At 37.8% G+C, this 27797-nt stretch overlaps 1 protein-coding gene and 1 non-coding gene across 9 annotated transcripts in view; both read right to left on the bottom strand.

The window, feature by feature from the left end:
* Positions 1-1141: 1141 nt before the first annotated feature.
* NAP1L4 (nucleosome assembly protein 1 like 4) overlaps positions 1142-27797 on the bottom strand; it is a 28640-nt gene continuing 1984 nt past the window's right edge. For 2 of the 8 annotated variants that reach the window (XM_055813594.1, XM_027786624.2), the window contains exons 3-17: positions 26410-26467; positions 25702-25733; positions 24432-24492; positions 22791-22892; positions 21715-21856; positions 21528-21614; positions 19874-19999; positions 19061-19132; positions 15325-15464; positions 13262-13407; positions 11646-11668; positions 10890-11009; positions 10572-10601; positions 9186-9242; positions 1142-2421 (exon numbers count right to left, since the gene is read on the bottom strand). In XM_055813594.1, coding sequence (XP_055669569.1) covers positions 2383-2421; positions 9186-9242; positions 10572-10601; positions 10890-11009; positions 11646-11668; positions 13262-13407; positions 15325-15464; positions 19061-19132; positions 19874-19999; positions 21528-21614; positions 21715-21856; positions 22791-22892; positions 24432-24448 — 1101 coding nt within the window. In that variant the 5' untranslated portion in view covers positions 24449-24492; positions 25702-25733; positions 26410-26467 and the 3' untranslated portion in view covers positions 1142-2382. Of the gene's footprint in view, positions 2422-7982; positions 8021-9185; positions 9264-10571; positions 10602-10889; positions 11010-11645; positions 11669-13261; positions 13408-15324; positions 15465-19060; positions 19133-19873; positions 20000-21527; positions 21615-21714; positions 21857-22790; positions 22893-24430; positions 24493-25701; positions 25734-26409; positions 26468-26755; positions 26775-27797 lie in introns of those variants that run through there. The other 6 variants (XM_055813592.1, XM_055813593.1, XR_003554444.2 and 3 more) reach the window with 5 other exon arrangements.
* LOC114012147 (small nucleolar RNA SNORA54) lies at positions 21187-21314 on the bottom strand. Its single transcript, XR_003554449.1, has one exon. It is a non-coding gene; the product is annotated as a small nucleolar RNA SNORA54 (small nucleolar RNA).

Genomic DNA, 27797 nt, shown 5'->3' with positions numbered 1-27797 from the left:
TATGAAATGCTCCTTTTTGCCATTATCAGCTAGATCTGTAGTGGCTCAGTTTTGACAAGATCTGTTTGCTATTAGGTTGTATCAACTGGCATTAACTCTGCTTTAAGAATCCCAGCTCAGCTTTCCCATCACTTTCCCCAAGGATGAACATCTTGCTTGGCAGCTTCATTACCAAGCCATCTCATTTGTGCTCCCTGAACGCTGGCACATTTGCTCTATGTGTTCTGGAATTTCCCGTTTTCTCAAAATTAAAGTTAGCCTTTCAGGATTCATGCACATAAATTACTTCAGTGTGTTCACTTGCAGATGTTTATCTCTGAGTAACAGCACTCCCGTTTAACCATGTAGTGGAAAGTACTTGTTTAGGATGGGGGAAACTATAATTCAGTTTCTTTTGATACAAAAAGAAGCAAAGCTGGTAAAATAGCTGGTAAAATAGCAAAGCTATTAGAAAAGCAAATAGAAATATTTCTATTTGCCATGCCAAGCATCACCAGCACTGTCATTAGCCAGTCTGCACATGGGTAAACTCCACTTTGCTATTCCTCCCCTTGTCAGCATGCCTTTACACTGTTCTCTCTGCATGCTCTGGTACACTTACAGTCTAATGACTGGTTACAAAACCTCATGTTTCCCATTTGTTTTTTCAAATAAAAGCCCACAACCTACCCCTATTCTTGCCTTCTTCCCCCCTCCCTCATTCCTGCCTTAACACTGCAGCACATCACCTGAGTGTCTGTGCCCACATCTCTCGACTGCAAGGTACCGATGTGGCATTAACAGGTCATAAACCAGTTTACGTCCCCCAGCATCTCATTTATTCCGTGACCAAACGGCACAGATCACATGGAATCTTTAACAATGATGCTGCCTCCCCAAAGTCTACAGAACATCCCTGACCATTTACTGGCAAATTGAGCAAGTTTGTTCAGATTTACATAAAGAACTCCATAATGCACTACTTACAAGGGCTCCTTTCGTTGGCTTTTGACAACCGAACCTAGCAGGATGCTCAGAAAAGTGGTGTAGGAGGCCAAACAGCTGGTGTGCCCCTCATCAAACAATTCACTGATCACTACTGAAAGTCAAACGGATGTTCATTTAACCTAGGAAGCATTACGGACCAGACAAGCACCAATGATAATGTTTCACAACTTTAATAGAATATTCTATCTATTCTGTACAAATTGAAAACACCGTATTAAGTTACAAATGTGTAAGGTAAGGCTGGAGCACTCTACATGCCTGGTCACAGTGTTGATACAGCTGCTATTCAACTGCTGCCAGAGGTTGGCAATGGATGCTGAAACTAGAAATGTGTACCTGAAGTGCCACACAACAACAAAAGGTAGTTTTGAAGACTTCAGAGCTTTAAATAAAACAAATCGTGGAATGGAATAATTTCAGTGTTGCATGTAAGACACCGAAACTTCAGATTTATTGAGCTGAATTTTGATAAATTTCCGTGTTCATAGTGAAAGGTCCTTCCATGCTAGACACCAAGCAATAAAACTACTGGAAATTTTCTGGTTCTTTGGCTGCAACCCACTTCCATCAACAGCAACAGTTTGGCCTTTGCATTTTGACCTTCACCCAGAAGAGTTGTCATTTTAATGCAAGTTCGTTTCGTCTGTCTGGACTACTACATTGAGACCAACTCAAATTATTTGTTTTACAAGTACCCATATCGTATGCAAAAGAGAAAGATTTTCAAGTATATTAAAAACTATTAAAAAGCACTAATTCTGTCAAAGTACTTACAAACATGAATAAATAAATAGTAAGATGAACAACTAAGTCTCAAATATGACACCCCCTTCAATGAAGTAAAATTACTTCAATTCAGTTGGTTTTACTGAGATAATAAATATGACACTTAAAGCTGCTCAAGCACTAGTTCAATCTGTAGGTTGCAAGAAACATTAAAAAAAGGGGGGCGGGAACTAGCAAAAGTCATATTGCTCTATCCGTTTCAGCTACCATATGTGTAATCCATTTACTTTAGCTTCTCAGCGCATTGCTATTCTGCAGTTTTCAATGTTTAACAAGAAAATGGATAATCCTCACCTGGTAGTCTGGACTACTGCCCTGTGCATAGGGCAAAAAAGGCTCCGAAGGCCTACTGACATACTTAGCTAGTGTACCAACGGCTGTAGAGTGTGCTTTATTTAAACCTCATATTTCCCAAATGCATTGAAGTTGCCACTGTACATGTTAAGCAATAAAGAAAAGTTAGTGAAAATCATGCATTTTAAAACAAATTAATTTTAAGCATTGTTAATAAGATTGTGCTGCAGCAATGGAATATCCTGAACTGCAGGCCAGGTACCCAAATATTTGTTACAAGTTGTTCAAATATCACTTCCAAGTGGTATTTCCTTATTACTGTTGTTTGCATTCAGCAGGTTGGCTGGAATCTTTCTGGATAAAGGGAAAAAGAAAAAAGAACCAGTTAAAAATCAAAATGGTGTGCAAGAAAATACAACAAATAAAAGAAATTTGCTACGCGGTTTTGAATTAGCCAGAGGTATCATTAACGTGTACAAGAAGAGATACAAGTAAACTCAGACTAGATCATAAAGGTCTGAACAGCAGTCACCGTATTTATCGGGTTTCCCCCCTATCCCCAAACTGCTTGGTACCCCATAGTATTTTTAATCTACATTTGTGTTCTTCATGCTCCATCCAGTAGGCCAAGGTTCAAACAAACAAGAAAGCAAACCACCTCCTACTCCCCCTCAACCAGAGGCTCAATTTGACTTTCGGTTCCCATTAAACAGTTTAACAATAAACTGCTGCCACCTCACTAACTGAGGAGGGAGGGAGGGAAGGCAGGCTGCTTATTCTGCAGCACATTTGAGTTTTTCCCTTAGAAGCCTTGCCCTTTCTGCCAAAGTGATAAAAAAGTAATTAATGTGTTGATTTCTTCTAGGTTCTGCATCACCAGCAGGTAACTATTCAACAGTTTAACATGTGGACTTCTTGCCCAGTGTTAATCTGAATATGTAAAAGTAGAAACACCTTCATTAGGTAGTAAAACAACTTCCCCTCTGGCAAAAGGAAGTGTATTTGGGAAGGAGAGCAAGTACTCAGACAGCTAAGAACTTCAGGTTTTACACGGCACTTCTTGCTTTTTTGTTGTAAAATAGGATTCTTAGAAAGCAGGATAATTTATTCAGTGTATTTCCAGTTTGCTTCTCCCTTTAGCATTCTTAATATAGTTTATTACAAACAGCCAGCAGTCACAGACACCTGCTGAATTCTAGCAAAGAAAAATACAGGTATAAACCACGACACCTTGAATGTCACTGACCGCGAAATAAAATCTTAGTAACTTAGTAACAGAAGTAAACATGCAAGAGTTCATTACACATCAAGCAACCAAAAGCTAAGGCAACTTAAGTACTTTTCCTGTAGTGAGGAGAACCAGGTGCAACAAAGATTCCTTATCCTAAGTTTTGTCCTTGACAACCTGCACAGAACCCAGACTATTTTTCCTCTTCCTCACCTAAACTGCTTTAGGGTTACAGCGGTCACTATCATTCCCACTGGATTAAAGCCAAATGCTGCCTCCTCTGCACGGATATGCCAAAGACCTTTCAGCCTTCTTCCTTGTGGTTTTCCTCCCACAGCACACATCTCACTAACATCAACTTTGTACTCTCTCATCTGCCTGGGATTCCACATAACACCGATGTGAATTCATGTTCATTAATTCCCTCTTGGAAAGAAGGATATGTTTACACAAAACACAAAATTAGCTAGCATTCTCTCTCTCAGAAAGCAGAAGTCTGATGGCCCCTGGTAATACCTTGCATGGTACTGCTTTTCATTTAGAGGCAGGCAAAAACTAGCAACGTTTTTATCAAAAAGCTTTCTGAAAGTATCTGTTCTTCTTGTAACTGCTTTGTATCTGAAGGTGGCCACAGAGGAGTACACAGCGTTACTTCTCCTCACTCATGCATTCTGGGTAAGAGCCCTAATCAAGCAACAAACCCATTATTTAGAAAGTACTTTAAATCTTTCCATCTCCCTCCTTCCTTCCTACTCACCTGTTATATTTATATTAGACATACTTAGGCTGACCACTGCAACCATTTCCACTGAATTTTAATGATCAACCAAACCCCTTGTTATATTTTCCAATAAACTTAATTGCCTTTTCTTTGTCTTTATTTCTGTAAAGATTTAAATAATATTATTGCATATAAATCTTTATCCTGTAAAAACTGAGTCACAGGGATTACAAAGTTCCTTCTTAAGGACCTTTCAGTGTTGATTACTGCTCTCAGACAAAGAATACAGTTTAAGGGGTTCCTGGATACGAGTTAGTTGTTGGAGAATTTTGAGAGAAGTACTGCTAGTTTATGCTATTTTTAGCTTATAGTAGAGGGCCTATCTATCTTGACCATACATGTAAAGTGTTTCAGCAGACTATAAGCAACAAGGCAGTATCTCAGATCCAGACTCCAACATAATCAATTTTCTTCCACCATTTCAGTAGTACCTCACTGCTCTTGCTAAGCAGGCCAGCACGCAAGTTCCATACCGCCTTCAGCTATCAGCCAGCCGCCTACAAAGCATCTCTAATCCCAAGATGACAACAACACAGATAGATGACTACAATCTTCTTCACGTTACAGCTGCCCTATCAGGCACATGCATGTTGAGACTTATCTTTGACCTCTAATGGCTCCTGTAAGATCAGAGACCAGACCCTAAACTGCAAGCAAGATACTACATCCATACACCCTCAGACAAGGCTGTTAAGCTTGAGCCTGCTCTTCCTGCAGTGCCCAGACATTTGGTCAGCCAGCCAATGTGGGATACGTTACATAGACAAATGGGGGTCAACCCATTTTTTGGCCCTAGACAGATCTTATGCTATTTATCTTCCTCTTCTAGCAAGATTTCCATTCATGTTGTACTTCGCTAAATTAACTTCCCAAGATACTTAAAAAGGTGGTGAGTGCACTGGCCAGGCAACAAAGACCAAACAGAAAGACTTTAACTGGCGAAGATAAGGAGGAATTGTATCTTAAACAAATTCGGCAGCATCACATGTACTGAAGTTTACTACCAGCACTACACAGACAAGTAAGAATTGTTCTTCTTGTAAAGAGATTCTCTACAGCAGTCATGAGCAATGACTTAAGTTCATAAAAAAATCCTACCACTTTTCATATTTGTACATCTTCAAACTATTTCATAATATGTACAAGGAGTTTAAACTACTGTGGGCCTTTGATTCTTGTTTAAGAGGCTGTTATAATGGAGCTATACAAGCTAAATCAGTGAGACTCCCACCTCTTTTTTCTTTCGCTAAAAAGCATCAATATAAAGCTTTTTTGACCCTGCCTCTTTAGTGCATCACTTGCCCAGAATTAAAAATAAAAATACTCTTGCTACAATGGACATGAAGATTTTTCTTCTGGCATTTGATTACCCAGAACAATGCAAGAAACTTGAGCTAATTAGCTCATGTACAGACCACCTGCTCAAACATCAGCAATCACATCAGGTAAACTGCATCAGCTGCTCAGGGACATAGCAGAGACATCAAATTTAAAGGAAATTTCACTTAAAATCTGCAGGATCGTAGGGCTAACATGGAGAAGAAAAGCACGCTTGAAGTAACACTGTTTTCATGACTTCCATACACACAGCTCACTGCATCTACCCATCCAAATGACCTGGTGTCCTAGAGGATGGGAGTATAAGCCCAAAGTATCCACACCATTTAGGTTAGCAATTTAATCCTTTCAAACCGTATCTTTTTCACACAGTTACTGCTGAAAGACACTGAGTTTTTATTAATCTTCAATGTTTAAACAGATTTAGGCAGGATACATTCCTAGGTGATTCAAAGAGCAACTGAACCTTCACCTCCTTACTTTTACAAATCACTTTTTGGGAAGCTTCCCATCCACTAAAGTAGGTGTGCAGGCACAGGCAGCCCACCAAGACCTCACTGACTCCCAAACTTTGCTGCCAACAGCAGGATCAATGTAGGCAGTAGGCAATAACGCTGATGTCCTTTCTAGCACAGAAGGAAGAAAGCTTTTCACTACTTCAAATGCCTTACCATGAAATAGTTCAGCTAGGGGTCCTAAAGCTAAACCTTATCTTTGTTAATTTTCTAATCTATGTTATGGAATGAGAACAGCAAAGGTATCAAATACATACATGGGAAGTAAACTCAGAGCTAACTGGAGTTAAGCAAGCAAGTGGTCTGAACTGCCTCCTCCACAAATGAACAGAACACTTCAAAGGTTCTGAAAATGAATCTGCTGCTAACAGGCCCTTCCACCACTGTTACTTAAAAGATAGACTAAGCACCCTGAAGCACGTGCAGTCTCTCCCCACAGCAGCTTTTCAGTTCATAATTCAAAACTGCATTCTATATTACTGTGCCAGGTATTTCTCAATTCAAGCACTGTCAGTAATGTGAGATAAAGGCAGCTAAAGGAACAGGGTATGCAAGCACATAGAAACATATACTAGACAAAACAAGCTACATTATCTGCTTCTGTAGCAACTTCTGAAGCTACTTCCAGTCATCCGACTGCTCAGGCTTCCAAAACCACAACTCTTACACCAAGCGCTTATGCTATATATAAAGTTGATAACGATCGGGTTCTAACTGAACAACTCATACTTCAAAACTGACAGAAGCGAGAGGAAGGAAGAAAAGTTAACAAAGCAGAAAGTGTCGATAATTATGTAGCAAACGTAGCACACCAAGGAGGAGGTAACATGGAAATGACTGACGAGGAGAAACTGAATTTAGAAGGAAAACAGACCAAAGAACTATTATTTTTTTTGTGTACATGAAAAGGAAAGCTATTCTAGAACTAAGAAAAGCAGGGGGGGAACTGAAAGGCAAAGAGAGGCACGGGACAGGGAGAAACAGGACGAACAGGAGGAATGGAAAACATGATTAGAGATATGAGTCTCAAAAGACAAAAAACCAGAATTCCAAGTTGACTTGAAAAACTGAAGCTGGCAGCTGACAATTCTTAACTTTATGAAGGGAAGACAGCTGTGTAACAGACTGTAGCAGATACAAGCTGTTGGGACACATGGATGTTGTGCCACTACACATGAGTAAACAGTGCGAGTATGCTGAGGCAGTGTGGCTGGCTTCTGAAAGCATGTCAGATCAGAAAAAAAAACAAAACCCAAAACCACAGCTCAATGTTGAGTTTCACAAAGGCAAAGGGCATTATCTACACACAGAGGGAATGAGTTGGAAAGATTACAGTTTCTCCTAAGTAATTAAAGAAAAAAGAAACAAGCCTAAAATAGAGGGGAGAAAAAAGCATGGAGCCTGTTGGAGGCATTGTTCTCTATGAGGCATGGGATGAAAGGCGAAAGATGACAGCATACAACAGAAGGAACTTCTTTTTCTTCTTTTCAATAGAGACAGGTAAGCAGGAGAGCAGTATCTGTTCAGAAACATGAGAGTGCTCAAAAAAAGTCCTCCAAGAGTGACTGACTGCCTTTTCAGAAAGCATAAATAGTATGTCCTTTCCAGCATTAAGTAAGCTGGTTACAAGAGTTCAAGAAGAGCAGAGGAGATATTTAAGAAACAATCTGCATGTACACAAAAAACAGTAGAGACAACATCAAATCAGAAACAAGGGGAAAAAAGTCTGACAAGTCTCAGTTTCTCCTGTCGTGAATATATGAAGTACAGCTTGATTGCTACAAAGGTAAAGCAGAAGTTGTGCCAGGAAGGCAAGAGAGGTCATTCTGAAAAAATCTGATTTATATGATTTAAAGGCATTCATCTCTATACACATTTCTTTCTATTTTTTGCTGATAAAACCTAAACGCTGAAGTCACAATTCCCCCATTTCTTTTCCCCATACAAGGAAAAAAACAACAAAAAAACCCCAGAAAACCCTAGAAAACACACCACATTGCATGGCTACAAATGGGACTCTTGGAAGTTAGGTATGAATGGAATTCCACCTTACCTAGAAATGTATGAATGATAAACAGACTTAAATTACACCTAAATGGGAAAAAATTGAAAGGAACTGTCAGCATGAATGAAAAGTGAAATGCACAAAATAATACAGGAGGCAACAACCATAACCTTCCAAGATACCTTAAGCTGTTTTTCTACAGAATACCAAATCCTTTAAAAGGGTATTTGATGCTTATCACAAATATACCTCAACTTAGAACTAACATTTTGTTTCTCAGCTGTCCAACTTTTCCCATTACAGGTACCCCACTGCATTTTGATCCTGCAGAGCAGAGTCAGAATACTCATTTCTGCCACTCTAACCCTGTCTGATCAATCTTTCCACAAGACAGACTGTCCTTACTATACAATATTTCCCATTAAAGAAAAACAAGCTCAGTTCTCGATACAGTGACAAATTTCATAGTAACATGATGACGTACATAAAGCTCTACATCAGAAAAGAGATACCTTAAGCTACTGTTAAAGACTTCCATCCAAAGATCAAGTAGTTTTGCATGCCTTTCACTTTTCATCTGTGCCTTTATAAAAAATTTAAAGCCAATGCTTTAAGAACTAAACGAATGCAAGTCTGTCATCACTGTCCCAGCTTCGCTAAATATAAGCATTAACTTTACCATGACTGAAGGATTGAAAAATACCTATCGGAAGAAGCACTAACCCTTAAGGCTGATTTAAAAATCAAGTCTAGTAAAGTTTAAAATTCAAAGTTGGGGACTAACTTTTTTTGATTTCTAGCAGAGTACAGATGTGCGGAGTCTAACCTGCAGGCATGAGGACAGCCAAAAAAAGCACAAAAAACCAAAATAAACAAGCTAGCTGAGATTTTTCAGACTAATCCTAAATTGAAGTCCAGCCACAGAATACTTGAATGTGACCTTTCCAAAGGAAAAGAAATATGTAATTATTATACAGAAATATCATTACGAAGTAAAGGCACACAGTTTGGAAATTATCTTTTTCTTAGTGCAGGTTGAAAGACAAGACCCACGCTTTCTCAATTTATGGAAACACTAAGGGCCACTTGAGTGCTTAAGAAGGCAGAAACACTGCAGTCACAAGCTAGGGTGGTTTTTGTTTGGGTTTTTTTTGTATGTAATTTATTAATATTTTCACAAACGATTATAACCTTAATTACACTGCTCATGATTGCAGTCTGTGATATGACTGCTCACACTAAAATCCTTACCTTAGGATCACTCTCTGCATCTTCCTCTTCTTCTCCCTCCTCTTCCCCCTCCAACTCCTATGACAAAATAGAGATAAACTAACAGAAATTAAAACAGGTTAAAAGTGCAACTTTTTGTAATGGAGAAAAAACAAAACAGCAAATTTAAAAAAATTACAGTGTTTCAGATGTCAACATTAAAACTACTTAGGCTGACTTAAAAGGATTCAGCATCTTCAAAATCTTAGAGCAAAATCTTAAAGCAGAATCTTTAAAAGAAGATTTAAACATTGATCTGGAAGATTCAGCATGGCTTAAGGCAACCCTTCCTATGTAAGTTGCCTATGTAACTTCTACCCAACAAATTACTTGGAATTTTACAGTTCTGGTAAGTATATGTCTAATTTTATTCTTTGTTTTGACCTCTTCCCAAAGAGTCTCCGTTTATTTGGATTACTGTTGACAGGCTATATATTCCTGCACAGGGTTTCGCAGTATTTCCACACGCTGTTGTATACATGCCTACATCTAAGTAGTAACACCTGGCACTGAAAACAGATTAAAAATACATGTCTATTTCTACCAAGACTCAGCTTAAAAAAAAAAGAAAATTTTTTATTTACTCAACAGCCTAACAGTAACAACATTACTCAACATTGCAACTTGTAAGGAGAAAAGAGACTGGTGCTGAAGGCTGCCAGCCCACATCAGAGCACCACCTCAGTAAGTTCTGATGTACTCTGCTATGGTGATCTCAGTGACAGTTAGGTATGCACCTTTAACCAAGCAGCAAAATCACCACAGTAAAATAAAAATGTAAACCTCTGTAAAGGGTATTAGTTCATGTAAGTGTGGTATCATTCGGTGGCTTAGTGCAACGCCTTTCACGATATGTTTGTATACATACAACACTAGTGTAAACTGATCAGACCTCTTGATATACTAGAAATTCTGTCCCAAATTAAGCCTTTATCTTGAGCAGTTGCACTCTCCCTTTTTTACTTTACGTTTAGCACGGCCCAGTCTTCAATCTCACGACAACTAAAAGCTGACAGCCGAATTCCACTATGGCCTAAGTTAGCAGATATTTAAAAATAAGACTGAAGGTTCTTGTCATTCAGCACTCAAGAAAAAAAGAGAGTCAAAAACTAAAGATGAGCTTAGCAGAAAGCAGCTTTCGAAACAGTAGAAAAAACCCAGGATTAATGTTCTTGCAGACAGTAATTTTTTGAAGACTAAACACAGCCACAGATTTTGTAAGCCAGGAATGCCAAATTTTTTTGGAAACAAGCATCATACACAAAAGCATTTATGAACAGGGTTTTTTTTGCTCCCTATAGGACTATTTCTGGAACTGGAATGCAGTAGGTAATTAGTTATCTATAAAAGATACAGTATGCATCTCACCTCCTCTTCACCTTCTTCATCTTCTTCGAACTGAAAAACAAACCCAAGGTTTTATTAGCTCTGCTAATATTTGCATAAAATCTTCTGCAGTAATAGTTCTAGAATATTCAAACACAGTAATTGAAACTAAGCCCCTTCCAGAAGCAAAGATTAAACACCCATAGCAACCTAAATAATTCCTTCCTATTCCTAAGCAACAGGAACCTCTTCAGGTTTGTTGCTGTTCTCATGCAATTAATACTATATACTAAGCCAATCAGAAAAGGAGGTTTCTATCTACATGGTGACTAATAAACAAAATGCTGATAGCATACATACGTTATCATCATCCTCTATAGCTTCCCCAGTGAAATAAAGCACAGCACGAGGGACTATCCTTTCACGGAAGAAGTGTCCAATTTCAAAATCTGCTGCTAAAGTAAACTCTGAATCTTCATCCTGTAAAGTAAGTCAGTTTGATTTTTCTACCAGTAACGTGGTATGCTACAGAGGAGTAAACAAAAGTATTCCAAAGTTACAGGTTTCAGAAACTTCACATTGTCATCAATATCAACCTTCATGTCACACATACTTTCAGTACACTTAACTTTGTAACAATAAAAGTAGTATTGCAAGTCTAAATCCAGGTTTTCAGAATTGAGATTTATTTTAGAAGTTTTCTACTTTCTACACACAAGCTACTGTCCTGCTGAAACACTTTCTATTAAAAAGGCTCATTCTAACACCTGATGTTACAGAATTTTTCAGAATGCTTCAGACTGATTTTTTTAGAAAACCAGACACCAGCCAAGCCATAGTCCTGAGTAGCTAGAACAAATAGCTACTTCTTCCCAACAGTGATCATTGTAGAAGTACTGGATCAGCAAGATATGCAAGAAAGAGCAATATGTCAAGGGATTACTTGGAGAAGTCAAGAGTACATTTCTTTTTATCAGGATGAAGCCCAGCTTTAGTAAAAGCAAGAATAATGATTAAAATACACTGTATTTAATAAAAGAACCAAAAGGGTCACCAGAGATGCTTAGCAAAAAAGATGGCAAAGAGCAATCATGGAATTTCAGAAATGAAACTTACCAATGACTCTCCATCACCAGATACTACAAGAAGAAAAGACAGGAAATTTAAGAAAAGTTCATGTAGCCTAGCCCACCTCAATATTCAAGATGACAAAACACAGTATAAAGACCTCCTCACACCAGAAAACACTGGGGCTATAGTGTCTTCAGAAGCTATTAAAACCTTTAAAGACAATTCAGATTAATCTTAAACCCACAGAAATTGCCTTTTCAAGAATTTTATGTGCAATAAGCACATGAAAGCTGCCCATTTTGATGTCAAAGAGTTTTGCACAAGAAATACTTTCTACACAGATAGGTTCACCAGGTATGCAGATCACATTTCTTCCTTCAAAGAGCAACATATTTTGTTTCTGTATTAATGCTGTGATTACAGTAACTTTATTTTGCTGGAGTGCTACAAACCCTCCCCTCTCCCCAAACACAGATGCTACCAAGTAGATTTAACATTGTCAGGAATTGGCAAAGCATTGTTGACAAAAGGCCTGGTACTGTAACCAGTGAGAAACAGTCTGGGGTTTTTTTTGTTTGTTTGTTTAATTAAAAAACCCAAACCAACAAAAACACAACATAAAACAAACCAAAACCAGATTCCCCTCCTCTACTCCGGTGCCACAGTACTGTGAAATCGGTAATTTGGCTCAGTGTTCTCAAGTGAAAATGCAAGCAACAACTGCCAGCAGATGTCACAGTTACATCTTTCTTACATAGCTACCTCTAGAGTATGTCCTTTAAGTGTTTTAAAAAAAACAACAGAAAACCATCATGAGGCCAACAAATCTCCACCCCTTTCTGAAAGAACAAACTACTTGTAACAACCCCCCCCCCCCCCCCAGAACAATGTTATGTTAAAGAACTTTTTGTACCAAATGAACTCCAACTTTGGAAACACTTATCACTTGTCTCTTATCCCCATGTACACAGGAATTTGCAGTGGTACTCAGAAGGGACAGACAGCTCATAGTAGCCCACAACTGAAACAAGAACCAATGTCCATTCTGTTCAGTACATCTCTGAAGACCAAAAAGTTAACTGTTTCTTCCATCCATGTTTGTGGGTGGAAGAGTACAATGGGAGATGTACCAAGAAGAATGTTTCTGGAATCCATCTAAATTGTTTTAGGTATATGAGTACACATCTACCGTCAGATAAGTAGGGAGATGAGGAAGGTATGTATGGGGCATTACTGATCACTAACTAATCACAGAAGAAACCACAGGAAGTTCCACCACTTAAACAAAGGTTTAAGCGAAACCAATATGCTGTAACTTTTCCAATGTTGGTTAAGATTTTTTTTGCATGTTAAAAACCTCAAAATGATGCATGGAGCCATCCTGTGGTAAAACAAGTTAAATTCTTTAGGGGTTTCTACATAAGACACTTGCCATACTACGAATCCTGTTTACGCAGCACACCTAATAGCCAAATTCTACAGAATAACATCAGAATGAAACGATCTGTTTCAATGGGCTGCAGTTTGCTATCTTCCTCTAGTAAGAAGAAAGTATACGATGCAGCAGCATAAACAGTTTGTATGTTTAAGCTGTATAAATACAAACACATAGAAATAAAACACATTTTAAAGAAACCTAAATTCTTGATTTCCACACTTACCCTTTATTGGGCTGAAGAAGTTAAAAAAAGAATCATTAGGTACTTGTTTAGTAATTGTCCGAACTGTGCCTCGACCCTTGTGTTTCTGTTTTTTCTTGATTGTTTTAACTGTAACATTTTTTCCTTTCATCCAGTCAATAGTACACCTAGAGACAAGATGTGTAAAACAGCATTTTAACATAAGACACCAGTGAAAATAAGGAAATGAGCATTACAGCAACTAACAGCAAAGACTATCATTCTCTAGATCAAGCTAGTTTTAGACACACTGGCAACTCAATCTACTTGACAAGATGTCAAGTAGATGATGCATCGTAGTGCTAGAGACTATGTGGATGCTGGACATATCAAATACTCCCCTAAATGAAAAAGCTGAATAGTTTGTCTTCGCAGAGTAATCGCTACCCTCATCCCCCTGATATTTCAATACCTCTGTGCCCCAGCTACTGGAGTTCCATAACCAAGGTCATGATTAAGCTATTACACAAAAATCTCAATGGTTGAGAACTATTCTTCCAACAGACAGACCAGTCCAAAACCATTCACTGCAGGCCAACGCAGTATCCAGCTACCCTAAAAATAAACGTACAAAGAGTGGCCAGGGAGAGGCACATTTTAGCAGTGCTCAGACTTACCTGGCAGTCAAGTACAGCAAGCTAGAAAGAGCTTATTTTTCAGTTCCTTTCTGCTACTGTGCAAACTGACACTTTTATCTCTATTAAAAATCTCTCTCCATCCACTCATAGTTTTACCCCAAACTGCATGGGGCAAAGACAGAGGTAAACACAGCTAGTTCTCTTCTAAAGGAAACAATGGTGTCACAGTAACCCTGAAGTGCCTCAAAATATCTTGTCCTACAGATAAATGGCCAAAGTCAGCCGCAATGTCTTCCCGCTCTACGTGTTCCAGTATCTATAACCTTCATCACAAGACATGAATTGACATAAAAGTTTTTGACAATTTTAGGAAGCGACTCCTCTAAGACTTTAACAGAAAACATTTTGCTGTAATTAACTAAAGTTTTCTTCAAAACAGACTAGGTTTTACTTAGGTACAGTTTTCACTAAACGTGCAAGTACATGTTTTGCCTCACTGCCGGTGAATACTCAATTCAAAAGCCAGCATGTAGCACTAAAAGACAGAAGGTTTTGAGGTTGTCAGGGTGCCTTCAAGAAAGCAAGTATTTGGCATTTCTTTAGTTTTAGTTTAAAAACAAAAACCAAAATAAAAAGAACCCCCAAAAACCTTCCCACCAGAAGCTAAAAACACACCCTTGGCAGAGGGACTGGAACATAAAAAACACTAAGTAAGCTAAGAAAGCAAAGGTACAAAAACATTTGTCAGTTGTCTCAACTCTGCTCTGGTGTGCCACTGAACACTGGCTATGGAGCAGAGATCAGTGAGGAGAAAAGGTTAGGTTAGACAGAACAATGCTTTATCCAAAGGAAAACTCTAGCGCGCTGTCCAACTCACTAGACTTCCAGAACATGGGTAAGAATTCACCATCCCACAGCCTGTTTCTGAACACATTTTGCTAAAATAATTGCTGCCTTAAGCTATAACTGCCAGAACCAAACTGTGTGGCCAGTATGTTCCCACCTCAAAACAGTCTGAAAGAACAGAGCATACATATGACCAATTCCTATCAGATTCAAAAGCACTGCTGGAATAAAAATTGCCGAGGAGATGAGCAAAAGTCCAAGAGAGTCTAAGGGTACTTATCAGACTGAGAATGGGGGTCTGTGAAATGTAATGGCTAAAATGAGTTTACCCAGTTATCTGGAAATAAAAGGCTTGTTACCTCATTAGTAATCTATTAAGTTTGAAACGTGTAAGATTTAAAGTGCACGCTATATTAAAAAGTATCTTTGTCTACGTTATCTGTTCTTCCTGCATGCTGAAGCAAAGATCATCACCATTATCCCTACAAACATTCCCAGCTTTTAAGTTATCAAACACTGTATTTTACCTTCATTAATCATTATCATAGTAAGAGAAAACAGCATCTAAAAAATACAGACTATTACTTCAGAAGATTTTTTTGAATTTCAAATTTTCCTTACCCCTCACAATCAACTATTTCAGGTCCTTCAAATGAAAAGGGATCTGTCTTGTCCGGCTCCGACTTCATCTTGTACGTTTTTGTCAGGACTGAATTAGAAAAGTAGTCATTGGGCCCAAAGTGGAACTCTAATGAGAAAGACTGGAAGAAATTTCCATTATAATTTTATATTGCCACTTATTTTTATCTTTGAAATAGTGCATTAGCAGAATTACCATTAATCACACTCTAAATACAGGAAAAGCTAGGAATTTGTTGATAAACAAACCTTTCCAAACTACAGCACAAGCAGGAAATTAATGTCAACCAATTCTTAATGGGCAGGAAATCTGGAACAACTGTGGCTACTATTAACATTCAAATTATAGTCAGGTAATTACTGTATTTCCTTCACCTCTACATATAAAACTGTTGTCTTAAAGCAACTTTGATTTTTATGTCAGAGTAACATCAGGTTCCATTACTGCCCCCACTCTGATCACTCAACGTTATAATCTTGAAACTGAAACAGATTATATTTCTAACTAAAAAGAATTCCAAATTACAGCAATCCTGATTTAAACAGTGCACTCCACCACGAAGCAGAGGGATTTTTTTCCATTGGGTAACAGAAGATCCTGCAAAAGAACACTTAATTTCACAAACTGAAACCCAAGATTATACGTCTTAATAGGCTACAGTCTGAAGCAGGTGTTTCTGCTTATGTTTGAGCCTCCTGTAGCACATGAAAATCGTTTGCAGAAATTCAGTTTCTTACATGGAGAATAGAAGGCTCCAATTATGGAAAACTGCCACATACACAATGCACCACTTTTTAAACATGTAAAGACTTCAAAACTGCTTGCACAATGCTGTGTGTACCCACTTTGCACTCAGGATCAACTATGCACTATTTGAAACAAAAAAAAGTCAAAACCTCCAACATCGCCATACCTGCTGCAAGGCCATAGCATGCAGAGCAGTTACTGTAAATATTTTATTCACTCCCCCAGCAACAAGAACTAGACCTAAGGCGCATACAAAACAGGTAACTGCTAAAACCACTACCCTTGAATATACTTCCCCAGGCCCTCTTCAGACTCAGGCCAGAAAATGGTCTGTTATCACTCAAGTCTCCCTTGCCATCTTCTCTTTTTGAAGGCCCACCATGTGCAGACAGGATAAATAACTCTGGGGACCGCAGCCTGTTCACAGATACATATCTGTCACTCACCACCCTAAGGTCCCTTAGTCTTTCTAAGGCCCCATGAATCTCCTCACATGACTGAAATCTAGAAAGACAGTGGCCAAGGAGTGATGAAGACTGGTGCAGCCATCCCAACCTACACACGCAGTTTAAGGAAATGAAACCACTGGGAACTAGATGTGGACTGGAATATCTACACTGGCTTCACATAACCTATTTCAGCTTTACTGCCATTTTACGGCAGTTCAAGACAGCTAGTACAGTTTGGAGGGTGTCTCCAGCCAAGGCAAATCTCCCTCTGGCAAACGTGCAGGGGAAGTTACAAACTTTGCTTATCCACCACCAGCGGCTAAAACTCGTGCCCAAGGAATCCCACAAACCATCACTGGGGCTATGAATAGGTAACCAGTGGCACTACTTAGCATGCAGGGTCCCAAGGACGAGCAAGACAGAAATACCTGCAGAGACTGCATTTCAGTATTTCATTCTGTATGTGCTAATGAGGAGACAATAAGAAGCAGCTTCAAGTTTCACATACTATTAGAAGTGTTGTAATAACCTTTCCAGCAGTCTTTATTTGGACATCTTTGCTTTTGATATCAGCTTACCTTTGTACCATGTATTTTTAGATTTTCCCTGTAGTATGAGGTGTTCTCATGAAGTTGAAAAAAAAAAAAAGATACATCTTCCTGATTTTAAGCTACTTATTTAAGTTATACCCAGATGTATCATGCAGGTGTGAAATGTGCTAGCTAAGTATCCTGATGGTCCAATAGATAATCTAAGCAGAAATCGTATTTATACAAACGGGTAGATTTGTTCATATGATTATAAATACGTAAAAGCAAACAGTAAGGGAATCACTTATGCTTTGTGAAGGTAGAAGCTTATATATACAGGCTATGGCAAACAGAACTTTGAAGCACTATTACTGTAGCCAGGTAAACCTACTTTTGGAGGACTGTAACTACAGTTAATCACTATGGGTCTACGGTAAATCAGAAAACTCCTATCTACCATGTATTTCTTTTAGCACCAAAACCTAATCCCCAGCAGAATTACTGTATTTATTACACAGTGGTTATGTGAACTTTTTACAGTACGAAGCTACCACTGCTGCACCAATTTTCAACTGCCAGAGAATTTCAGACAAGACAGTCACATGCAACTGGGGTAACAGGTTTCACTCAAGTAGTTAGGAATGCATCCTTTTGTCTCCAAATAATGACAGGAGATGGAGTTTGCCAGTCTTCTATTTACTGGTTTTCATGTAGCACTGGAATGCAACCTATTCACAGAAACAGGCTGTCAAGAGATTATGACTAGTGCAAGACAAGATAGTTCCATTGATGTTTTAAAAGCAGTTCTTCAACTTCAGGTACTGTAAAACAGAGGTGAATGAGAGAGAACACAAAAAAAGCTGCAGGGGAAAAAACACAACTATTCCCAAATCACCCAAATGCCACCAAACAGATATGCTTCAAGACAAAAATCAGCAATATCTTAGAATACTTTAATTGTTTAAGCACAGAGTAATTTTCTTCATAAAACTCATATCCTCTCCTTCAGGCCTAGCAATATGTAGGAACTTAATTCCCAGTTTTCCCTCTGTCTGTACTACTTCCCTGGCCTATTATCAGCTCAAGTGTTTTGTACCTAAGAGGAGAAAGACAATGAGGACGGAAAAAACCCCCAACCAACCAAAATTTTGCTTCAGCTGTTATTAACCTTTAAAAGGTATGTTAACAAAGTCCTTCCATTCTTTTTTATGGGAATCTTCAATGAAGTTTTTTCTTTCATTTGTGTTAGACTTTGTCAGAAGACTAATTCCGTAAGACAAAACAAAAAAAGCCAAACATAAGGAAAAAGGCACAAGAATGAAATTTAAAGAAAGGATGCATAGGCTCAGGTTCCATCCTTCTCCCCACACCCCCTCAAAAGGGGTTCAAGGAGTATGTATAGCCTGCACGAATTAAACAAGCAACAGAACAACTTCTTTTCAACAAACACAGTATCCCGTTTCTGTACACTGAACTTAAACAAGAAAATTTCCAAAAACAAGGCAAAATTGTACTTTAAAAACTACTAATTAGGTACACTTCTGAAAGACTAATTAATTTTCCTATCCTTTGATAGGCATAGTATCCATTACCATTTTTTATTAATATTACTAAGTCACATTTCTTCTTTTGATGAAATATTCAATATAAGAAGTAGCACCCAGCATTTTTTCCACAATTCATTTTCAAACCAAAAGCAGCCATGTAACTTTATGAGGAAAAGTACCTAATTTGGAATTTGAGAGAGAAAAAGTAAGTGAAAACTAGACAGAATTGAGCTAGAATTTTAATCTAGAAACTACAATGATATCTGAGATGTCCAGGCCAAGGATGAAAAAGCAAAGGGTCAGAGAAGCTGAAGATAAGTCTTTAAAAGGCAAAGTGTGAAGCTATTAGCTTAGAAAAAAACATCTCACACTTCAGGTGAAGAGTGTGGAATGGAAGTTTTGAAATTCTACAATTTTCATGAGAACCAACAAAAGAAAGCTCACCATAGGCTGTCCGGGTTCAGAAAACTTAACTTTAATATCCTGCAGATGTTTCAAGATTGGTTCATCATATTCCTAAGGGGAAAAGAGTTACTGTTCAGCAGGCAATATTCAGAAGAACAAAATTTTAAACCTAGCTTGCCTGTTCAACCTGTTTGTAAGAAAGAACCAAAGCTTGTAATTATTCAACAATTTCAGCTAAAAGATCAGATTTGGATCCCAATTTCTTCACCATAGTTGCAAATATCACCTACCAAATTCTTGATCATTAGGCCTCATCTTCAGTAAATAAAACTGTTATCACACTAGGTTGCGTGAACATTATTGAAAATAAAGTAACTTCATTCAGGATATTTATTGCTGGTGAGATTCACAGAAGGACATGCTTCAGGGAATTCTTAACAGCATTAAAAGCAATTAATATAACTGAGGGCAAAACTACATAAGCTATTTAACATGAATTCAACCAATCCATTGGCACACTTATAATATCCTTGCAAAAAGAATCCTTTATGGACTAAACTAACAAAACTACAGGGGAACAGCTGTTGTAAGCAGCGTAAAAGCTTGCATTTTAGTATCTACAAAAGTTGTTACAAGATCATATCTTAAACAATCCACAGTGTTTAACAGTTTGGATCAGCTGTTCTGCTTGTCCATCATAAGCCTTTCAAGCACCTTCATGAACAGTATTAGGGATTCTGAAGACTCAAAGGTTTGGTCTCACACACACTCCATAAACATTCACTATCAATTGGAAAAAGTGGCAATTCATTTAACACGACAAAAGGTACTCTCTTCAGTGGAGAAACTTACCTGTACTAATTCACTTAGCATATCTACATTCCTGAAGATAGTAAACCAGAAGTCTGGAATCCCTTTGACATTTGTCTCCCCTGCTTCCGCTTTTTCTTCTATTACCACTGCATTTTTCAGGTCTCCCTATAAAACAAATACAGAAACATTTAAATCCCTACTACTTGAAATATTTGATAAACAGAAGTAGATGTACGAAACATTTGCCATCTTTGAAGCTGTGTTTAAGGAACATTTAAAATTTACACTGTTTTTTCTCTGTAAATAAAGCTAACAGACACAAGGTTTACTTACACAACATATATACGTTTAATTCAGACTTACTAGCAACTCATTTGAAATTCTTCTGTATGAAGACTGAATAGACCGAGTTTCACTAACTTGACAAACAGAAACAATTTAAACACATTTCTACTCTTCTACAAAGAGAAAAAAATATATAAATACACTTCTATTTTTCTATTCACCTCACTCCTGTAGCTTCATGAGCCGTTTGCAGCGTTTCATCTAAAAATATAAAATGTAACTTTGCCTCCTGAAACAGTTTTAGCTTCCCAATTTTGCAGAATACTTGGTAAAGTTCGTTTTAATGGTTATTTTTCATTATTACACTGTCTTCAGTTATTTCTCTTATGCGGTACAGGATTCCCTACACATAACTGATGTCAAATGTTATAAAAAAGAAAGATGACCAAGTCACTTCTCCACCCCAAAAACCCCAGGAAATTGAGTCTGAATTAGCTGCATTGCACCTTTCCTTGTGCACCACTAGAGAGCAGCAAACACGCACGATCTTCGAACAGCGGCTACTTGGGCTGTGAGTAGCCAAGAACACGGAGCAGTTTACGCGCCATGTAACGTTTCTGATCCTGTAACTGCACGCAATATGGCCCGTCAACGCTGTATTTACACAAAGCCTAACAAACCTTTCTTGCTTATGCACATGGAGTTCCGTGTCATGCTCGATCTCATGAGATCAGTAAAACCAAAGAGAACAATAAGCTTTGTATACAGAACAGTGTCCTAAGGAAACTGAGGGAAACAGGCCAAGGAAAAAAACGCAAAGAAAACCTGACAGAATGGTAAACAGCATTGTAAGTAGATAGGTTCTCTGAGAAAAAGCAGCAAGCCATGAGTATACATCTCTAAAAACTATGTTAGGAGAGCAACAGGCAGCCTACAGAATATAAATCTAGGTAGGTCCTACTCAATAGACAAGTAGGAATCCACTAGCCAGCATGCATTCTATTAGGTCAATTCCATTTTATGACTAGGTGACATGTCTAATCTGTTTTTATAGAAAAGAAAGCTAATTATGTCCCCCAAAATAAAGGGGACAGGCAGACAAACAGCCAGCCTTATATTACCTTGGGGTATCATGTAGCACTGGAATGGAACCCATTATCAGAAAGATACTGTTAACAGGTTACGAACAGTGCAAACAAAAGCAACTTTGCAATTCACTCACTACAAACTTGAAAAATGTTAAACTAGAAGTTTAAAAGCTTTCACTGTACACAACAGTATTCATCACAAGCACATTACTGATAAAACTTTATTTCCAAAAAGATGAGTCTTCCAATGGAAAACACTGTACAGGAATTAATTCTGACAATCCAACATATCTGTAGTTCATTATCCAGCTTGTACTCACAGCTAGCTTTTCTTCTTCCTCATTTTCACTGTGCCATTCTGACTCTGCATCTGTGGGTTCAGCTTCCCCATTAATAAACTCTCTTCTCTGTGTTAGAAAAATCAAGAATGTAATTGAAGACGTAAAATTACATATATGTGAACAGAACTGACTCAGCTAGGAGACAAAGATTGCATAGCCTTCCCACCTTATCAAAAAGGGGTTGATAGAGTGCTGCGTATTTTCTCTCTAAATCATGTACTTCTTCATAGAATTTAGCTTCTATATGGGCACATTTCACCTGGAGCTGTTTCAAGGCATCAATTCTTCTTTTCACTGCTTTTGGTAAACTAAAAAGCAAACAATTCTTTAACATTACAAGTTAGTTGCCTCAGCATTACTTAATATATCACTGTGAAACAGGCTGCTCATGACCAAGTGCAATTTTAAAATAAAAGGCTTATGTTAAACATATATATATTTCTTCAAAACGTTTGGAAGAACCCTCTCCTACCCAAGTTGTTCTCAAAGGTGTTCCATTCCCTGGGGCCACTACCCCTCCCGTGTAGTTCAGAGATCTGAAATTAATACCTGTGTTTACACCTAAACTTTTGAGGCTAGAGTTGTACTGATCCATCTATGAAAAATAAGAACTGCGCACTCTAAAGGGAAAGTTTTGATTCATGGGTCATACTCAGAAAAGTATACTCTGCCCATCTGTATTTTAAATTATTAAGCTTTTATAGATATTCAGGTACAAAGAACTTTTTATAACACTTATGTGGTTGTTTGTGGTGTTTTTTTTTAAAAACAGGTCTACCATCTATTCCCCATCAAGAAATAAAAGCATAAATATCTAGTAAAAACAAAATTTTGAAGTTCCAGTGTACAGTTAATATAAAACTAAGCTTCCAGCTAGGGTCCTGAACTTTCTACTACATCCTGGACAGCAATCTTATAGAAATCATCAATCACTGCATGCCCTGACAGAATAAGGGTCACAGAAGGAAACAAACACAGCAGGGGGTGTGTGCATGTGCAGTTATTTCTAACCAAAGTGATAACAGCCAAGGAAAATACTGAATCAGACCAAAATTTGCAATTTTATACAAGTAACCCAAAACTTGGCTCTTCCTTCCACACGTAGGCCACTATGAATCATGGTTTAAGTCAACCATTTTTTTCAGTGAATAATTTGTTCTAATTTCCTACCTTAATTATACAGTAACAACATTCTGTTATGCTTTCAATCTTTCATTAATTTTATTATGCCCTGTTACTTACGTTTCAATGTAACTTGAAGGAGTAAGTGCTGTGTTGTCAAGCCGTTCCTGTAGAGCTGCCAGGACCTGTGGATTTTGCATCACCTGGTCTGCTAGCTTTTCTATGAAGACAGAAAACAACTTTTAAAACAGATTTGAATAAATTTATAGTGCTTTTCTTATGCTGTATGTCTTACAGCATTCACAGCAGAAATACAATTTTCCAGATCTCAAATAGCACCGGTATAGGTAACTAACACCTCGAGCAAAATTACTTCAGGATCAGATTTCAGAAAGGTAACATTGGATAAGGATCGAAAATGCACCTTTCTGTTTGAAAATATATCAAATCTTTGGTTTTAGAAGCAAGCAGTACATTGGTGACATAAAAGGGAAGACAGGGAATTTGCTTATGTAAGAAAGTGCAAAATAGGAGCTTCACTATCCTCCCTATTAGCTGTAGCTTATAAGCCATACATAAATTTGCAAGAGAAGAACCACTGAACTATAATTCCAAGACAAAAGTGAGTGTTTTCCAGCTAGTCTGGCTCCCGACAAAAACAACTGAGGAAAACTTTGTGTACCACACAACAAAGCAGCATAGTACTACAACCATTTCCTTGACAACTACTAATTTTTTACATCAAGATACTTCTACAATCTGTAAGACCCCTCAAACAGTCATCACAACAGTTCACAAAAGGCTATTTTTTCAGGAGGTCAGATCTAAATGCTTCTGGTTAGGAGTTAAAAATCCTTGCTAATAACAACACAGGTGGTCACAGTGGGAAGACACAGGCTTTTCAAATCTCTCCACCCTTTCTCACTGCTCTTCTCCCCAGACATTAAAACCCAGTAAGTTGCATAGCACACGCTAACTTGATGAAGCTTTTATATAGATGAGTGTGTGTTGTTTGTTTGGTTTTGTTGTTAGAGGGAGGCGTGGTGCTTCTTAATCCAGTTTGACTACAAGAATTATTCAATGGTGTCTACCAGTTCATATGTGATTTCCAATTGCTGGTCACACAAGCCTTGTTAAAAAACTGAGACCTAAAATGCATTCAGTGACCACATATGTGAAAGGTATTTCACTAACTTACAAAATTGAACATTCAGGTAAATAACAATGGAATGTAGCTTTTCCACACACAGATGTATTAAATTGAAAAGCATTATTCAGCAATTACCTGAATTACCTGAATAACGCTGACCTTCCAAGCTAAGAATAAAAACCTCAATGACACAACAGAGATGCATTTTCCTACAAACAAGATAGTAAAGAACTAGCGTACATCAAGGACTGCTCATTTTAATAATTATGCTGATAAAGATTACATGTTGTTAAAAGCTAGCCTATGCATGCCTTATTGCAAGCATCTAGTGGGTTCTTTCACGCAGTACTGAAGCATCCTAGTCAAAAAATAAGCAATAATACTTTCACTGTTACAAAAATACAGCCTTTATTTTGCTATTGGCTGCAATAAACATGGAAAACATCAGAAAGTAAACATTCAGCCTAGAAACCATTGCTTTGCTTTCAACAGTAAACACACCTGTAGTTTTGACTAAAGATTTTGTAACTGTAGATAAAGAACCTTCAATACACAGGACAATAAGCTTATTCCACCTTTGTAATGTTACCTACTACTATGTATTTCTTACCTTTTTTGTTGCTTGCATTTTTAGCAGCCTCCACAGAATCTGAAGCAGTTTCTTCTGTTTTACTAGAAAAATTAAAAATGTAGCATATTAAAAAGGCATCACTTCACAAAATATTAACATTTAAGAACAGAAGTATTCTGAATTTGCAGTGTTTACTACAGAAGTTTCATGAACAAGTATTCCAATAAAAATCATGTATTTATGTCTTCAAGTTTTTCAAAACTTAAGTCTGGATATGCAACTAGTTCTCCCAAGATGAACAGAATGCAAAGGAAAAAGGCAATCCCCCTTCCCCCACCAAACCACCCCAAAATAAACTAAAAAGCCCCAAAACAAAAAATACTTGACAGATAAATTCATCTTATTAAGTGAATGGCTGGCTTTTCATCTGTACTGGGTCACTCCGGGCAGGAAAATGTTATTACTCACAAGTGAAAATATAAGACACCCTTTTAGTGTAATGGAAAAAAAACCATGAGAAAGGATACAGGTGAGAAAGGAAGATAAACAACAGGTCAAAGCTTTTTGTTTTGAAAACACTCGCTTCTACTCCAGAGATAACCCTATCCTTGCTATCTCCCTGCTGCAATGTCTTCCATCACACTTCCACTGCTGGAGAAAGACAGGGCCTAGAATGAGTCAACAGCCAGCAAGCACACTCCCTGTGTTCCCTGCCAGTTTATAGGTCACAAGAGTACAGACTGGGTATTGCTGAAATTAACCCTAACTCAGATACAAGAGAAAAGATATCGTATATGCAAATGGGTATTACGAGTTACTGGGTAGACTAGCTTATCCTGCTTATCCTTGTGTACTGCAAGCCTCGAAAGCCCAGTATCACGTATGTCTTTACACCAGTTTAACACTGTTATTTGTTCCAAGAACGCTATAAAAAAATTAGAAAATAAAACAGAGCCTTTTGCAAGCTTAAAACATACACATTGGAGAAATATTGATGATCAGCATTATTTTCAAGTCTTTAGAGCATTTAAATAATGAACACTGAAAACCGAATCACGACAGTGCAAATTATGTTAAATGCCAGAACAGAGTAATTCTGTATCTGACACACAACCTCAGCTTCTCCTGTACCAAATGGGCACTGTATCCTTGCTGTAAGGAAACACAGTCTAGTAACAGAAAATATTACCATCGTATTCTTATCCAAGTTCAGTAATTCATTCTTCATATGTAAAAAGAAGACTCTCCCACATAAAACCAGATTATAGTCGGCTCTCCTTTAATTATTTCAAGAAAACACTTCAACATACCTGTTATCTGCCATCTGTGTGCCTGTATCCACCTGCAAGTTGAAATACCAAGTGTTTAAAAATAATGACAATTTGTTTACCTCAACAGAAATTGAAAATAGAACAGGTGATCATTTAAAACCTCAACAGAAATTAACAGCTGCTGTGTTTTCCAAGATATTCATCATGCATAAGCTCTTACAGTAAGGTGAAGAGCTAATACCCAATACAAACTGGAACCTGCTCATAGTTATAAACAGTCTGTTAGGTGCTTTCCTCTAAATCTTTTAAACTTATTTTTTCTGTGAAGTATGCCAGATGGTAATCCATTTCTACCAGATCGTAAGTCTTTGGCCTGAAGACAAGTATCAAGACTTTCCTAGACTAGCTCTCAATTCTATTAAAAAAAAAAAGGGAAAAAAATCACACCAAAGGGGAAGATGTATTATTTCCTAATTCCTTAACAGTATCATAGTAAATAATGAATTTTTAATCTCCGCATATCCTGTATTACTATGCCTGATCTGAAAGCAATTAAAGTTCAAATTAATTACAGCTTCATAATGACTTTCTTCTTATGTCACCTGAGCAGAAAAATATGCCTCACTTGCCTGTCTAATCAGGGCTATTTTTGTGAACGGCTGCTTCTGCTACACTACACTGAAGGACAACCTAAAACTGCTGCTAGATAAAGAGAAGCAAAACACTGAAGGAAAGAAAATTATTTACCAAGAGAAGGGTTTTTGACAGCAGCTATGAAGGCACAATCCCCTATACAGACGTTTGCCTTGAATTTATTTATTGGGAGTGAAAAAAACAAGAGGAAACATAGAAGTTTAAGTATTGGTATTAGCAATGATTGGAACCAAGTTTAGTGCAGCAACCCCAGCCCCCAAGATCTAAATTAGCTCTCCTGAGAAACCAGAAGGAGCCAGATTACCTAACCTGCCATTATTTCTTTAATGGGGAGAAATATCCAAGCTTATAGATCTATTTTAGTAACAGGTTGGATGCTTCCCCCCCCCCCCCCCCCATTCTAAACAGTTCATCACAAATCCAAGTAATCACTACATACCATACAGAAGCCTAGGTGGTGTTTTCCACTGTCAAGCTTTCAAGAAAGCAGATGTTAGTCTGCAAGTCAAATTTAGAATAAAAAGTACCTTCCATCATTCATGAGTCAACAGGTCTCATTTCTTAGATTTTACAAAAGCCAAGCAGGCCAATCTTTAACCCAGCTTCCAATACAGGCCTATCAGTGAAGAACCTAAGATGTCCTGAGTGGCAGCCAGGGTAGGGCGCCCAGAGATTGTATGCACTCTCCCATCTGGAAGATGCTGACTCCTGCTCCAAGCTGGGAACACCACCTTCACAACCTCTTTAAACGGACTTAAAAAGATTTGTTCATTTACAAAAGTACTAAGAAAATACCTTAGATTATTCTACAGGAAGTAGAACTGCTTAAAATCTACCAAAAAAGCGCATGAGCCCACCCTACAGAGTAAGTCCAGGAACAAAAGGGGCTTCTTGTAGGCTAGGTGTGTTTCAGCAACACAGGTCTATTATTTGGAAACACTTAATTCTTGCCTTAAACATCGTAAGAGAAAACGGCAATGCAAGCAACCATCTGCTAGAGCAAAACAGAAGAATCTTACTATCTCACAGCTGAAGAAATTAAGAAGCATACATGAGTCTTTCCTTTCATAGCAGACAGAAGGCAGGGGAAAAAAAGATACAATTGAAAAGTCAAGACATAGCAAACTGACCTAACAGCCAACACGTCATATGACCCTAGTCATTATTAGAGGAAGCAATAGTAAGAAACTAAAAATGCAGACTTGCATTACTTAAAAATTAGTCTCAAAGATTTGTCTCTTCCAACTGAGGCCCAGTGATAGAGCTAATGGAAAAAATCCACTCCACATACAAATTCTTCTGCTCGGTTTGTGCTTTATTTCCTGCACGGAACTACTTCTCATCCTTGCTGAGGGAAGACAAGATTCTCATTCTATCCTCATTTGTGTTTGGAAAACATAGAATAAAATTCCTATAACCTGAATAATTTTTAAATAGTAGTTGAATTAATTTCCACTGGAACAGAAATGAATTGGGCGTGT

Source organism: Falco peregrinus, chromosome 9, assembly GCF_023634155.1.
Source record: "Falco peregrinus isolate bFalPer1 chromosome 9, bFalPer1.pri, whole genome shotgun sequence".
In the NCBI taxonomy this organism is placed as follows: Eukaryota; Metazoa; Chordata; class Aves; order Falconiformes; family Falconidae; genus Falco; species Falco peregrinus.
The sequence above is the reverse complement of the archived record's forward strand: the minus strand, read 5'-3'. Positions and strand labels throughout refer to the sequence as shown.